Source organism: Blastomyces dermatitidis, assembly GCF_000003525.1.
Source record: "Blastomyces dermatitidis ER-3 genomic scaffold supercont1.3, whole genome shotgun sequence".
Classification (NCBI taxonomy): Eukaryota; Fungi; Ascomycota; class Eurotiomycetes; order Onygenales; family Ajellomycetaceae; genus Blastomyces; species Blastomyces dermatitidis.
This window is the reverse complement of record NW_025544776.1, coordinates 6,474,542-6,488,438: the sequence shown is the minus strand read 5'-3', so window position 1 is coordinate 6,488,438 and position 13,897 is coordinate 6,474,542. Positions and strand designations below refer to the sequence as shown.

Here is a 13,897-nt window from a genome sequence, read left to right as displayed (position 1 = left end):
GAGAGGCCACTGGTAGCCGGCTGCGTCGCTGAATTTATATCCAAAGGACGATGTGAAGTCATCCAGGACAGACGGGCCGCGAGATCCTTTAAAAGAAACCGAGAAGATCGAGTTAGCTGTCAAGTAAACACGACAAAGGAGGGGGGTTCATTTTTTGGGGGTGTAGTTGTTAGGGTGGGGTTAAGCTAACCATAGGGATACTCCATTGGCGTGATTTCAGTGTTCTCGTCTAGGTAGTGCAATAGTGGGGTAAAGATTCTCCAACTGGCGTCCAATTCATCGTCTCTTACGAAATTGGAGTGATCTCCCTTCAGAGCGTCTAGGATTAGAGATTCATACGCCTCTGGAATCTTCAGGTCTGAGAATCTTCGCCGGTATGTGAGATCCAGCTCTGTGACAACGGTTTGCATAGAAAGGCCAGGAAGTTTCGAGTTCATCTTGATGTAAACAGACTCGTTGGGTTGTACGCGGATAACAAGTTCGTTTCGCGGGATGTCTTTGAAGATACCCGAGGTGACGTCGCGGAATTGTATACGGATCTCTGTCTTTTGTTCGTTCAAGGCTAATATATCACCAGAAATTAATAACGAACGTGTGCCAGGATCCCAGAGAAGCTTCAGAACCAACCTTTACCCGCCTTCAGAATGAAGGGCACGCCGTCCCACCTCTCATTTTTAATGTATGCCACCATTGCGCAAAATGTGGCGCACCTTGAATCTTTTGGAACTGTGTCGTCTTCTTTATATGCGGGTTTGCTTCCATCGAGAGATTTTCCATATTGACCAATGATGACGTTTTTGGGTTCGATCGCATCAATTCCCCGCAGCACACGTACTTTCTCGTCTCGAATATCCTCAGCGGAAAACGAGATGGGTCGTTCCATTGCTAGAAGGGTTAGGACTTGCAGGAGGTCTAGAGCGATGAATTAGCAGGAAAATTTACGTAAAATGAAAATAATGATTCGTGCGAACTAACGGTTCTGCATAACATCGCGGATGATGCCAAATTCATCGAAATATCCTCCTCTGCCCTCCGTGCCGAACGGCTCTTTGAATGTGATCTAATATATGTTAGTCATACTGCGCCTCGGATCAATTTTAGGGGTCCAAAGGAAATCGTACCTGAACGTTATCGATATGATGGCGATTCCAGGTAGCCCCGAAAAACTCGTTACCAAATCGCAGAATTAAGATGTTCTTCACCATCTCTTTTCCAAGGTAATGATCAATGCGGAATATTTCGTCCTCCTTCCAATCGGGTTCCAGCGCCCTTTGTAATTCACGCGAGCTTCCTAGATCCTTTCCAAATGGTTTCTCTACCTATTTGAGTGAAGGCAGCATTAGCGCCTCATCCCATCCCAACAAACCCCATGTTCATGAAAAAGGGACGTACGATAATTCTCGCAATGCCATTGTTAGGATAGCAGTTCTTCTTTAGATGTTCGGAGACGGTTATGAAGACGCTGGGGGGGAGTGCCATATAAAAGACTCTGTTCTGTTCCTTCTGCCCCTTCTCGAGCTCCTCCAGGTGTTTGTTTAAGGCAACGAAGGAGTCATCCTGATCATATTGGCCCGAAATATACGTGCAAAGATCGCAGAACCCAGCAAGCTGATCCTCAACGTCTTTAGAGGGTACCTTGATATATGACCGTACCCTCCGGATGTATTCAGTGTGGTCCATCTTTGTTCGCGCATATCCGATGATTTTGATATCTTTCGGGAGGAATTTATTGCGGTACTGTAAAACGGCGGTTAATCCATGACTTCATGGTAATTCCTATACTTTACAGAGAACCGAGGGTTAATCCGCTTACCAGGCCAAACAAGGCGGGGAACTGCGATTTCGTTAGTATGAGCTGTGAGTGTCTGGCAGGTTAAGAAACTCACAGTTTTCTTTTTTGCCAGGTCCCCTGATGCACCAAGAACGACGATGACTGTGTCATCTTTCAATTCGATCGAGCTAATTGGGCAGAGAGAAATATGAAAATTAGTAAAATCAACTCCGAAAGAGTGGTAACAATGAAAGTCATGGAGGAATGAATGAACCAGAGGTAGACTAAGAGATGACGGAGATGCGAACAGGCCACGATAAGCTCTACTTGCTAAGTACAGCCCAGTGGTAGAAGACATGAAAGCCAAAATGCGCATCACTTGCTACCTCGTTGTCTGTGTTTTGGGCAGGATTTTCTGACAGGGCACAGCTCAGCTGGTAGAGACGGTCCTGTTCAACACAGAGATAACTTACGGAGCACCATGCCTGCCTGAAGAGTCGGCAAGCGAGCTGGCCATTGTGCAATTGGCCCAGGGTTTAAGGTGGGATGTGTCGGGGGGAGGAGGTGAGCTTCGAGTCCGACTCCAGAAGAAAATGTTGGCACGTACGACGGAGAGAAATGGCGCAAGGTTCCAAGATAAGACGCAAGATAGAGAAAGAAGGCAAGTCAAGACCACGACATGAGATGGAAGAGGAGTTTAAGATTGCGAAGGGAAAGAGAGCAAGAAGAATCCGAGTTGGAAAAGGCGGAAACGAGGACGGGTGGTTGTGGTTGTGGTTGGGGGAGACGATGTTGCGGATGTGCTGATGATGACACAGCCGCCAGCTCCTTTCGCGGAACAAAACTGCAGCAGTGCGGGAAAGGCGGCGGGACAGAGATCAAGGTCAACAAAAAGGGTTGAATCAGACTCAATGATAAATAATAATTAATGGTTTGAGGGCCAGTGTCTGTCTGGTGGGGGCGGGGGGGGGGGGGGCATGGCATGGCATTGGGTTTTAACTAAACAATCATGGAAATGACTACTACAACAGAGGCTGGCTTGGGTGGCGGCGCGAGCGACAGTTTAACTACTACAAGTGCCCAGCTGGTTACATCCAGCTTGCAAGCTCTCCAGAGTCTCCACGGGAAACGGATTGATGGGAAGACTTGGCTGAGTTACGGGCTGCCGTTCGCACCACAACCACTACGCAGTTACTTGTATTGTGTCACACCAGTGCCTGCGCCAATTGTCAGTCATGGCTGTGATATGTGATATTCTTATTTCTGCTTGCTCCTTTGTCAAGCCCGTGCCATTCGAAAGGCCAATCCGGATTTCGTTGGAGAGGGGAAGAATATTGCAGATGAGCTGTCCGAAGAAAGCCCCATATCAATCAAATTTTTATTACAGTAACTACTTAACTAACTAATAACTAAGTTACTTCGTAGTTACTTATTAGAAGGCAAGCGACAGAATTGCCAGTAGCAGCTCACCTGGATCCAGAAAAAGATGACAGCAGAGTACTTCTTTCGCTCAGGAACGAAGGCCCGAAGATCTTCGCTGAAGCATATCCTCAGAACTGAAACCGACCCGAGCTCTCCTTCAATCTATTCTCATGGTGGGGTTGAGAGGGACCAAGGAAAAAGCAAAGAATATTAACTTAGTTATCCCAGCGTTTGTTTGGCGTTGACTCGTTGAGCTCGCCCCCTCGCCTTCAAGTTAACTAACTACCACTTAGCGGTCAAAAACGTCATGCATGGCAAATTTTTCGGCCAGCGTTTTATCCAAAAAAATTTGCGCTGGTTGCTCACCGAATGGTCTCCACTCCTGGCCCTAGCAGGAGACTCGCTAATAAATTAATCGCTGCAAATCCTCGTCGAAGCAAAACGGCTGCTTGATAATCTGTACGGAGTAGTTACAGATAAATCACACTATTCCCACCTTTGGTAATGCCAATTGGGCAAATTGTTATTAATGAGTGCCGTTACCCCACCGTTTGCATCGACTCTACTACTCTACTATATATACGCGTACATACCCTGAGGAAAGATCTAAGCAAGCCTGTCTCAACGAGATAAGGGGAGCGAAGACGAGATCAAAATGGCTGTTTTCTTTTTATGGCCCCCTCCCGCTTGCTCTAAGAGGCCACGGTCAACTTCGGAGCACAGTGCTCCCCCAGCTTCGCAGACACCCTCGTATGTTTCCTTGTCGGACCAAAAAAAAAAGTACATACAAAAGTGCAGACATTTGTTCTCCATCTCACCCTGAAGTGGTTCTACGGAGTGTTTATGTACCTGTCACAGTCATCATCCCCGCTGACGGCTGACCTGAGCTTATCATTATTCAGCTGGTTGGAGGCTGTGGAGAAGGGTGGTGAGCGAGCCAAAATATGCCAGCCAAAGAAGCCACAGGGCATGACTTCGATATCAATCTCATCGTGCAGGGGCCGCTATCGCTATGGTTTGCCATCCAACCAGAACGCGGCAAGGACCTATTTCCCAAAGCATTTCTCTGCTCCGGCAGCTGTTGGGAACTCTTTTTTTTTTTTTTTTTTTTTTTTTTTATCCCCTTCTCCCCCGGTTTTTTTTTCGACTGAAAAGAGGAATTACCTCTACTATTCCATCAGTTTGCGCAGAACGCGTATCGCATCTATCCCTAGAATTTTTTTTCTAAGAGGTATAATTCAGGTCTCTGTACAGTGAGTATGTAACCATTCGTGCATGCAGCATCGGTAAGCTTCCAAAACGGCCGAATTTTCCGAACAGCAGAACCTCCGGAAGCAGAAATGGGTTTGGATGGATCTTGAAAGTAAACGTAACTCATAAACAATAAACATATGGAGAGAGATCAGGATATATTCCCACCCGGAGCCATTATTCGTACCCCGGAAAGCGTTGTGGAACCGTTTACGGCCTTTTTTTTTTCCACACTTATTATTTAAACAACCTCAGAATAAATACTCCGTAGCTAGACGCAACATTATCAAAAATTTGTGTACAGTACATCTCGCATTTTCCCTAAGTATGTGGTTGGATAGCAACACCCTTATCCTCCTCCAAACCAATCCTTGACGCTTCATTGAACTCTACAAACAAGGGACAAAATTTACCATTGCTGTATACATCCATCAGGGAAACATTTTATTAATTTCCTCTTTTTGTTCAACTTGAACAAACCCTCAATCAACAACAAAGCTTTTTTCTTCTTGTTTTTTTCTTCTTCTTTTTTTACCTCCCCAAAAACAGCCTCGGCCCAGCTTAACCGGAAAACAGTTTCTGGGCACAACCTCGACCTAGGTTGCGAGTTGTGACAGACGAAATATATTTGGCTATTATTATTATTATTATTATTTTATTAACTACCCCCACGGACCTGAACGACTCCAGCTTCTGGTTATTTGCCTGTTTTAGGCAAGTCACCTCCGTTGGTTTTCTAGAAAATCCACAGTGGAGATCCCCCGACTCGACTCCATTTATACTGTCACGCAATCAATCATTATTCTTTATTCCTCAGAAACCGAGCTTGAGCTCTGAAATAGGACAATCAATCTAGCACCGATAGACGCAGAGAGCTGCCATGCCACGTCTTGATATATCAGAGCCAGTTATCGGGTCTGGGTACCTTTTTCCATATAAAAATGAAACACGCCGACACATGGTATTAACTTTCTAGGGGATTGCTTCGAAGGAGACGACGCTTATAAGGTCACTATTTCGTGGTATCGCCCATTGATCTTGAAGATGGCTGTTAACTTACCTGAGACTAGTAGACTGTGAGGAGGCTTGGCCATAGATATCTTTAGTTAGAGCCATAGATATCCTCTGTAGAGTCTCTAAATTTAGGCATGATAGTGTTAGCTGATATGGACGTATCAAAATGACACCAGAAGGGAAATTGTTCATCTTCATATCATCTCATCTTCTTTTACTGTCCTCCTCACAGGTGCATTTCAAGGAGAATTGCTCTATAATGCTGAGAGCGAGGCTTCAGGCTGCTTAACCAATGTGATGTTTCTGTCACACTTGGGCAGATAAAAAGAAGTCATCATGCGCCTGGAACGGCAAGTATGTTGCGCTTGGCGAACAACAATGATAGTGAGAGAGAAGAGCTGAGGTGAGGGGTTCAGGTGACGTTTCCAGAAAACGAGTTCAAAACACATCCCAGGATGTCTGCCATTGTCTGTATGTAACATACCTGCTGCATGCTTCTGTGACCAGACAAAACAAAACGTAGGAGCGGATGACTCCCCCACACATCGAAGTTCCAGTACTGTGGATGAATCATAGCATATACCAAGACCTGCTTGTGAAGTTCAACTGCTATAACTCAATGGAAAACGAGGAGATTGGTAGAACGTGACAATCCGATGTGAAGAGGTTAAACGCCCAGTACTGCCTTCCAGTGCGGCCCGCAAATAAGGGAATCATGTGCGAGATCTCACACGAATATATTTCTGGAACTTTGCAAATGGGGTTTGCTTATCAGGCTTCATTTTCAGACTTTCGGGGAACTGACTTAGATCCTGCTCTATAGGTTCGGGATGGTCATTCGTTTATGCCTCGTTGAGGTCGTTTAACGTTCCCACGTGTTACCAGAAGTGAACCTAGGATATACCAGGAAGTCTGGTTAGACTTGACGGAGCTGTCCCTCCCGATGGAAGAGCGAACCGCGGCACTTGCGTCTAATCTGTTTGTTGGTTTTATGCGCAGTCTTCGTTCACCGCGGAAACGAAGGTATGTACCGTGATACCGATGCAGGTGTTGAAAGTTTCGGGCACGCGTTTCTGGGGGTTCGACGGCCAATTAGATATTGTACCGAAATCGGAATAAGCAGAGGCAACTATCATTACCTACCTGCGAAAGAGAGCCTTGATTCCTTCCGAAAACAATTACTCAAAATCAGGTCTAGCTAGTCCTCTGTGATAGGGCTTTCTATGATTCGGTACTAGAAACACAATAGTAGTTAGAAGCGCCAAAATTCTATGTCGGAAGGGCGCCACGCACACCCCGGTCGCTTGGAAACGAAATGTTGGAGGTATATTTATTGGGTTTTCGAGCGTCTCGGGAATGATCTTCGCCTGCCTGCTAACCCCGGGGTCCGTGCAACAGGGTCGGAGCAAAGAGTAAGGTGTTCCAGAGCCTGGAAACACACGTAAAAGGAAGTCCCTGATCTATTCGATGTGTCATGCAAATGTTGGTTTAGGCTGAGATGCGCATGCAGTGGTTCGCAATAAGTAGTCCAGACCGCTTCTGTCCGACGGCTCAACGAAACGGGTATCGGCACATAGGGAGGGCACTTAGAATTTCTGAAATTGCCGTTGCTATCCCTTACCATGAATTTCAAGGTTGTGGGGAGGGGGGTGCGATCCTTAAGCATCCTACGATTTGCGTCTCAGCCAACCATTTGTGCCGTGATCGACAACTATTTCTTTCCGCGACAGGATTCGGGTTCGCAATATGAGTCTGAAATCTGGACTGTTTGTAACTTGCTGTCGGGATCCTCTGCGAGAGCGGGGTTGGGTGAGCTGAAGTATGGAGCTGGCATCGGAGTTAAGAAGTCGTACTTGAGAGTCCAGCTTTTTTAATTCCGGCCATTGCCTAGGCGTCAGTGAACCTGTAACCGAAAGTCTGAGTTTAAACTCCGGCGACTAAAAGATGAAGTGTCCCGAGCATGGGCAATGTGATTATGATGAATGATGGAAACAAGAATCGCCTTATGCGCAAAAGAATCTCCCACCTGAATAGGGGGTGAAAGAATCCGGTTGTCGCTGCGGCGAAGCGCGGTTCCTATATCATATTTTCTATTTTAGCACTCCCTTCATCCAGCCACAGCGTGCTCCACACGTGGGAAAGCCACCAATAAAAGTTCACAGATCGGAATTCGTCGCGTGGTTTGAAGGTTCTAAGGAACAAGAACAAAACACAAAATATGCAGGCGCTTTGACCATGGAGGAGGTGCGAAAAATGACAACGTATCAAAAAAAAAAAATTATATATACGTAGTATAATAATTCATTCTCCCCCTCAGCACCCAGTATCAAAAGGGAGTTGAGGAGGTTTTTCCTCAATCTGGCCAATCGGATACACGACGACGGCGTAAGCTTTGGTGCACCTCGGCAACTTGAAGGTCTTGCCATCGCCAATTTGTGAGCAGATACACGGTATTAATATTTATTGTAGAGGGTTGTTTAACTTCTTTAGCCCCCGGATTGTAGCCACTAGTTATCAAAAATTGATCGTACCCAGAAAGCTAGCCAGGCTAAGCTTTTATGACATCTACTTTCCCTTCTCTAACCACGCAGCTGGAAACAGGTAAACAAACAATAATGTCCGGCCATGACGTTAAACCGGCCCTATCCTCGACTCGGGCGTTAGGGAATCGCTTTAGGTTAGCTCCCACCAAATAGTTTTCGTATTTACGATGGGGCAAAGTCGGAAAACCGAGTTGCCGAGTGGATTCGATCAATAAGCAAGGAGATCTAGAATTTCCAAGTTGGCTGCCGAGGGCTGGGAACTGGGGTCGGTCCCCCGTCTTTTGCCGCCCTTTTTGCCGTTCACCCAAACACATTTACTCATATTCTTCGGCGCACCTAAGCTCCTGTGGAATGGGGTTCTGAATTTTCTTTTTCTGTCTTCGATTTTCCTGCCTTTTCGTGGTATGTCGCTCTGGTCTTGCTTATCCTGTGCAGGGGGCGTTTGTGATATAGGACAATCTTTCCGCCCTATATAATTGTTTCCAAATTTGGAACCGAGAGACCGTGAAACACTTTTTTGGGACTGCTTTTTCAGTTCTTGCATTTCCTGTTCGTTCGCCGTTGACATTAGCATATCCACTATCCACATTATAATTACTAGTTAATTCAAAAGATCTCTTTGCGCTGGTTGATTGCTGTATAGGAGTTGTTGTTGCAGACGGAGTCTTGAAAGATCTCTTTGCATCCAGTGCGAAAAACATGGGCGTTCCCGACGAAGATCACACACACGATTGTTCTTCCACGATACAGGCAGGCCATAGCCCGATCATGGAAAAAGATTTTGATTGCGGAAAGCCTGCTGGAATGGGAATTCTCAACACAAAGGGAAGTGGGACAGAGAGTGGTAACCAGGAGCAGGACGAATTTGAATCAGATAGCCAAGCAAGTCCGAGAACAGAGGAAAATGATTCAACGACAGCTGCTACGGCCGATGATCGTCCGCCGCAGAGTGAGAAAATGACCAAGAAGCAGATATTTGTGGTCATGTTTGCGCTATGTGTGAGTGGATTTAAACAAGCCTCCCCGAAATTCCCTCAGAGGCCAGTTTCATTTTCTATCTCTGATAAGAAGTGGAAAATGGCGGATATAAGATTTCGGAGAGCTAACGCATATTTCGCATATATAAAACTAGATCGCTCTATTTCTCGCAGCTCTTGACATGGTGAGCCATCATCTTTCCCCCCTTTTCAGCGCCTGTAGATATTAACTCTACAATAGTCAATTATAGCCACCGCGCTCCCCACAATCGCCAGCCAGTTCAACGCATCTGAAAGCGGCTATTCATGGATGGCCTCATCCTACCTCCTGGGGAATGCCGCAGTCATTCCTCTCTGGGGGAAACTGAGTGACATATGGGGCCGCAAGCCTATCATTGTCTTCGCAAACGTTCTATTTCTGCTCTCGAGTCTGATGTGCGCTCTAGCGCCGAATACAGCAACACTGATTGCGGGAAGAACCATTCAAGGAGTCGGCGGCGGCGGTCTGGTTCTGCTCGGACAGATTTGCGTGGGTGATTTGTTTAGTCAAAGGTGTGTAGGTGTGCAAACATTTCAATTGATGATTTTCAATCCTTCGATTTTTCTCCTAGTTATATTCAACCCCATTTCAATGCTTCGTTGTTCTAAAAAAAATGAAATAAGCCGTTTGCTGAACTGCAAATCTGTGAAATTGATAGAGATCGTCCAATATATTATGCCATGTTCGGCATGACGTGGGCTATCGCAGGCTCCCTGGGTCCCGTTGTGGGAGGCATATTTACTGAGAAGGTGACATGGAGATGGTGTTTCTATATCAACCGTCAGTAACCCAATCCACATTTGTAACCTTTCGAGTACTTAACATTATTTCCCTCGACAGTCCCATTCGGCGGCGTGGCCCTTGCAACCCTCATCATATGGCTCAAAATCGAAACGCCCAAAACCCCTCTAATCGCCGGTCTGCGCACAATTGACTGGCTGGGCACCATAGTCGTTATCGGTGGAACACTAATGTTCCTCCTCGGCCTCGAATTCGGCGGGGTAGCTAACCCCTGGAATTCCGCAACGGTGATTTGCCTCATAGTTTTCGGCGCCATCACCCTGGGAATTTTTGTCATCATCGAACGCAAAGTGGCCAAGTACCCCATCCTGCCAATGTCCCTGTTCGCAGACTCGAGTAATGTCTTCACCCTATTAGTAAACTGGTCGCACGCGTCGAACTTCATCGCCGGCGCGTTTTTCCTCCCACTATACTTCCAAACGGTCCTCGGCACGTCCCCCATCATGAGTGGTGTCTATATTCTGCCTCAGGCAGTCTCTCTATCCGTCGTTTCCTTTATCATCGGCTTCATCATCCGCAAGACGGGCACATATGTCGAATATATCAGATTGGGTATGCTCGTCATGACGCTGGGTACTGGATTATACATCGATTTTAAACCATACACATCGTGGCCAAGGCTGATTATATACCAAACCATTGCCGGAATTGGAACTGGTCCGAATTTCCAAGCTCCCTTGCTAGCTCTGCAATCGCGAGTCCCCCAATCGGAAGTATCAACCGCGACTTCAACGCATTCATTTATCAGACAGCTCTCGACTGCCTCCTCTGTTGTGCTGGGTGGAGTGGTCTATCAGAACGTCCTCAAACAATCCGCCTCAAAGCTACTGGCTGCACTCGGCCCAGAGCTCGCGGAGTCATTTCTTGGAAATTTCGCCGGTCCACGAGCGGAGAGTCTAGCGGCATTAACGCAGGCGCAGCGAGATACCGTGTTGGATATATATAACGTCGCATTTAGCCGTGTATGGATTTTCTATACTGCTATTGGTGCAGTCGGCTGCGTATTCAGCTTTTTCATCCGGAAGAAGGAACTTAGTCGGGATCACGAAATTACCAAGACAGGGCTAGAAGCGCAGGAGCTTGCCAGACAGGCCCGTATCACTGCGAAACGTGAGAGAAAGGAGAAGAAGCTGCAAGACAAGGCCGCGAATGGGAACGGGAACGGGGACGGCGCAATGAAAGAGCCTGTTTAGATTGTGATATTTTTTAGTGTGGAATCCCCTACCTTTCTTGTTCATTTGATTTTACTGTCTTGTTGTATATAGTATACCCCGTCCTGCATTTTTGTATGTATGTCCCTGTCCAAAAGTATAATTTGAACATAGAGCTCTGTGCTTTTATCTGGCCTTCACATATATAGTTTTAGTAACTATATAGATAATTGAAGAAAAGACAACGATATCAACACAAAACTGCTCTCATTGAATCATAGGATGATGTTTGTCAGAAGTGACAATTTCTATTTCTGTTCTTTGTCGTGCTGATGCCAACGTCCATTTTGGTCCCGGATTCGGGCAATCTCACTGTTCCGGAGCCTCAGGGAGCGGGGATGCAGCAAAGAGCCTCATATTTATGCCTCAAGCTGATTGAAATTGTTTTTTGCTCTCTTCACTACCAGAGTCCAGACTTCAGCCATGGCATCGTTATTGACTACTCAGGAGGCAATACTCTAAAATTAACATTTTAGTCAAGGTTAAGCACGTGTTTTACCTGATATCCTCTGTCTCTATCGGGCCCTTTCCCTTTATACCCCTGATCTAAGGTAGGAAATTTCATTCAATCATTGGTATGGTATATGAAAGGAGCCCAAAATGGATAATCCGAAAAAAAAGAATAGAAAAAGAAAAAGAAAAAGAAGAGAAGAGAAAGGAAAGAGAAAAAAAAAAAGAAAGGCAGATAAATTGCGTCGCGAAAAGAACCGGACCAAATATCTAGTTATTACAGTTATTAGGGATGTAGAAAACGGTTGTGCACTTAGCCTATGTAATAGGTCATCTCTGACGTCTCATTCGCGAAGGCGTAAACATTCTACATCGTCGCAAAGGACATGTTAGAGTTCAGTAAAATACACGGAGGAAGTTTAATGGCAATCGCACACGGGAAAAATGAAAAATGAAGCACTAACCAGTTAAAAACTCCTCAAAACCCAGTGTAATATATCCATCCCTATCATCATCATACCTCTTAAACACATCCGTCATACGTTTGAGCGTAATGCACGCTTGCACAAATAGATCAAAGCTCATCCCGTCCTTCTGCCCGGGTATGGGCGTCCCCTTGTTCCTCGCCCTATTCTCAAATATCGAAAATATCATCCCCACAAACGGCGGACTAAGCGTATACCCAAACGCGATCAGCGCCTTGCTAAACTCCGCCAGGCTAATCCGGCCGCTACGATCCTCATCGAAGCGCTCAAAGAGCTCCCGCCAGGCGGCCAGGAACCGCCACAGGGCAACGAACTCGTCGAACCCTACGCTGCCAGACCCGTCCTTGTCGAACATACGGATCATCATTTTTACCGTGTACGCGTCGAAGGAGGTATAGTCTGCATTTACTAGGGCGGACCCCAGTTCTGTTTCAGATAGGGCGCCTGAGTTGGACGCATTGGCGGCGCGGAAGAGAGGGAAGAGTTCTTTGGGGTCGTCAGATTGTGGTAAGCCAGGCCCCGAAGGTTGAGGGCTTCGTGGCGGTCCGCATGTTGGGGTGGGCCGGTTCTGGGCCGGGTGCGCAGGAGGAGGCCCAAAGCCGTAGTTTCGAGGGGGCGGGGAATAGAGACGACCGCTGGTACTGGAAATAGGGGCTCCTCTTCCACCATACTGTCCTGCGGTAGCTTGTACTGCTCCAGGCGGAACGACTCCGGGACCGCCACCGCTGCCTGTACGTGCGTAGCTATGTTGCGTGGGTATTTGTGAATGGGGTTCTGGTCTTTGGGTAGGGGAGATGCGGGTCTGCTGAGGTGGTGGGCCGTTTTTTGGCGGTGGCATAGGGGGGCGCTCTCGGTTTGGATCTTGTCGAGCGGACATTTCGCCTAGCATTTGTGCCACCTAAGAACAAAGAGAGGTGAGCTAACTGTTAATCCAACGGACAAAAGCCGTCACTGGCAAACGTGGGATTGGAGAACCTTTCCCTAGAGAGGAGCCATTTGTCAACGTACCTGCTCTGGCTCCGCATGTCTGCAGGCGGATAACTGCTAGTTAGTCTCCAGTCGCCATTCTAAGATAGTGGAGAGGAGGAGGAAAGCTAGAGCACGTACGCGGGAAGTGCATCAGGGTTGTATGCGCCCTTGTATGCCATGGTGGGCGATGTGTGCTGCAGTCTATGGTAGGCAGAGATCAGGGAGTTGGAGCGGGTGGTTTATAAAAAAAAAAAATTACCAGCAGGGTGATGGTCGTGATACTAATAACAGAAGAGTACAGCCTGACAATGACGATATGATATGTATTGGGTTGGTGAATCGGTCAGACGAACTCCTAGTCTTGAGCTAGCCCAACCGCCAAGCCGGTTTGCTGATTCCGTGTTGAATAAGTTAATAGAGCGCAACAATACGAAGCGGGCTGAAATCTCGTTGTTTTCAAAATGCCACGGGCTATTAATATATAGAATGGCTCCTGTCAGGAATCTAAGGGGCCAGAGATCTTGGATGGTGAGAGTCGCATTCATGGCGGGGAAACATCGCGATTGTGTCTGGAGTCTGGTTCGTACAGCGGAACAGGCGACCAAGCCCTTTTTACCTAAGCCTTTCAGCCCTAACTAAGCCCTAAATTGGCGGTGGCTGAGACTTCCATCTGCAATGCCAAGGATCCAGTCTTCCTCCTCTTCCTCTTTCCTAGGCCATACGATGTAAACAATTTGTTTGTACTGAGGTCGTTAGTTAAGTTAGTTACCCAGACAGCTGGCTAATCATATGTCATGGGGATGGGATGGGGGAGGAGGGAGGGGAATTGGTTGGCTAACTACTCCGTACGCAGTACTCCGTAGTTAAGTATGGGATGGATAAATATTAAAATGATTGCGCTGGTCGTTGAAAAAACTGAGTGGAGCTAGTTAAAGAGTGCAAAACTTGCAAACATCCCGCGGC

The 13,897-nt window shown here is 46.9% G+C and overlaps 4 protein-coding genes across 9 annotated transcripts; 1 reads left to right on the top strand and 3 right to left on the bottom strand.

Annotated features, from left to right (window-relative positions):
* Positions 1-185: 185 nt before the first annotated feature.
* On the bottom strand, positions 186-2,288 carry BDCG_03614 (glucose-6-phosphate 1-dehydrogenase; the record flags this gene model as incomplete). The annotated part of the gene is made up of 8 exons (XM_045419251.1): positions 186-562; positions 628-912; positions 976-1,060; positions 1,122-1,319; positions 1,393-1,737; positions 1,814-1,834; positions 1,887-1,959; positions 2,245-2,288. 8 exons carry the CDS (start codon positions 2,286-2,288, stop codon positions 186-188), a joined length of 1,428 nt encoding a protein of 475 aa, XP_045275613.1.
* Positions 2,289-4,495: 2,207 nt separating this feature from the next.
* Positions 4,496-7,864, bottom strand: BDCG_16762. 2 transcript variants are annotated; one of them, XM_045425957.1, is made up of 4 exons: positions 7,312-7,864; positions 6,752-7,249; positions 6,602-6,692; positions 5,091-6,531 (listed from the first exon to the last, which is right to left on the bottom strand). In XM_045425957.1, exon 2 carries the CDS (start codon positions 7,122-7,124, stop codon positions 6,789-6,791), a length of 336 nt encoding a protein of 111 aa, XP_045280530.1. In that variant the 5' UTR covers positions 7,125-7,249; positions 7,312-7,864; the 3' UTR covers positions 5,091-6,531; positions 6,602-6,692; positions 6,752-6,788. The 2 variants fall into 2 exon arrangements, with proteins under 2 accessions (XP_045280529.1, XP_045280530.1); XM_045425956.1 differs by having other exon boundaries at positions 4,496-6,531; positions 6,752-7,864.
* A 104-nt stretch (positions 7,865-7,968) lies between these two features.
* BDCG_03613 (MFS drug transporter) lies at positions 7,969-11,577 on the top strand. The gene is made up of 5 exons (XM_045419250.1): positions 7,969-9,000; positions 9,134-9,163; positions 9,220-9,530; positions 9,677-9,798; positions 9,859-11,577. The coding sequence occupies exons 1-5, from the start codon at positions 8,701-8,703 to the stop codon at positions 11,010-11,012; spliced, it is 1,917 nt and encodes a 638-aa protein (XP_045275612.1). The 5' UTR covers positions 7,969-8,700; the 3' UTR covers positions 11,013-11,577.
* BDCG_03612 (EF hand domain-containing protein) lies at positions 10,228-13,850 on the bottom strand. 5 transcript variants are annotated; one of them, XM_045419248.1, is made up of 5 exons: positions 13,073-13,850; positions 12,941-12,992; positions 11,945-12,863; positions 11,045-11,847; positions 10,315-10,800 (listed from the first exon to the last, which is right to left on the bottom strand). In XM_045419248.1, exons 3-4 carry the CDS (start codon positions 12,852-12,854, stop codon positions 11,825-11,827), a joined length of 933 nt encoding a protein of 310 aa, XP_045280527.1. In that variant the 5' UTR covers positions 12,855-12,863; positions 12,941-12,992; positions 13,073-13,850; the 3' UTR covers positions 10,315-10,800; positions 11,045-11,824. The 5 variants fall into 5 exon arrangements, with proteins under 5 accessions (XP_045280526.1, XP_045280527.1, XP_045280524.1 ...); XM_045419245.1 differs by having other exon boundaries at positions 12,974-12,992; XM_045419246.1 differs by lacking the exon at positions 10,315-10,800 and adding an exon at positions 10,801-10,828 and having other exon boundaries at positions 12,974-12,992; positions 13,073-13,834.
* Between the last annotated feature and the right edge of the window lie 47 nt (positions 13,851-13,897).

Excerpts from the sequence above, each read along its gene's own strand:
- BDCG_16762 (XM_045425956.1), bottom strand. The coding sequence starts at position 7,124 with ATGCTTAAGGATCGCACCCCCCTCCCCACAACCTTGAAATTCATGGTA.
- BDCG_03613 (XM_045419250.1), top strand. The coding sequence starts at position 8,701 with ATGGGCGTTCCCGACGAAGATCACACACACGATTGTTCTTCCACGATA. Across the intron at positions 9,001-9,133 it reads TGGTCATGTTTGCGCTATGT|ATCGCTCTATTTCTCGCAGC; the intron begins GTGAGTGGATTT and ends ATATAAAACTAG. Across the intron at positions 9,164-9,219 it reads TTCTCGCAGCTCTTGACATG|TCAATTATAGCCACCGCGCT; the intron begins GTGAGCCATCAT and ends ACTCTACAATAG.
- BDCG_03612 (XM_045419245.1), bottom strand. The coding sequence starts at position 13,113 with ATGGCATACAAGGGCGCATACAACCCTGATGCACTTCCCGC. Across the intron at positions 11,848-11,944 it reads TTTTGAGGAGTTTTTAACTG|AATGTTTACGCCTTCGCGAA; the intron begins GTTAGTGCTTCA and ends GCGACGATGTAG.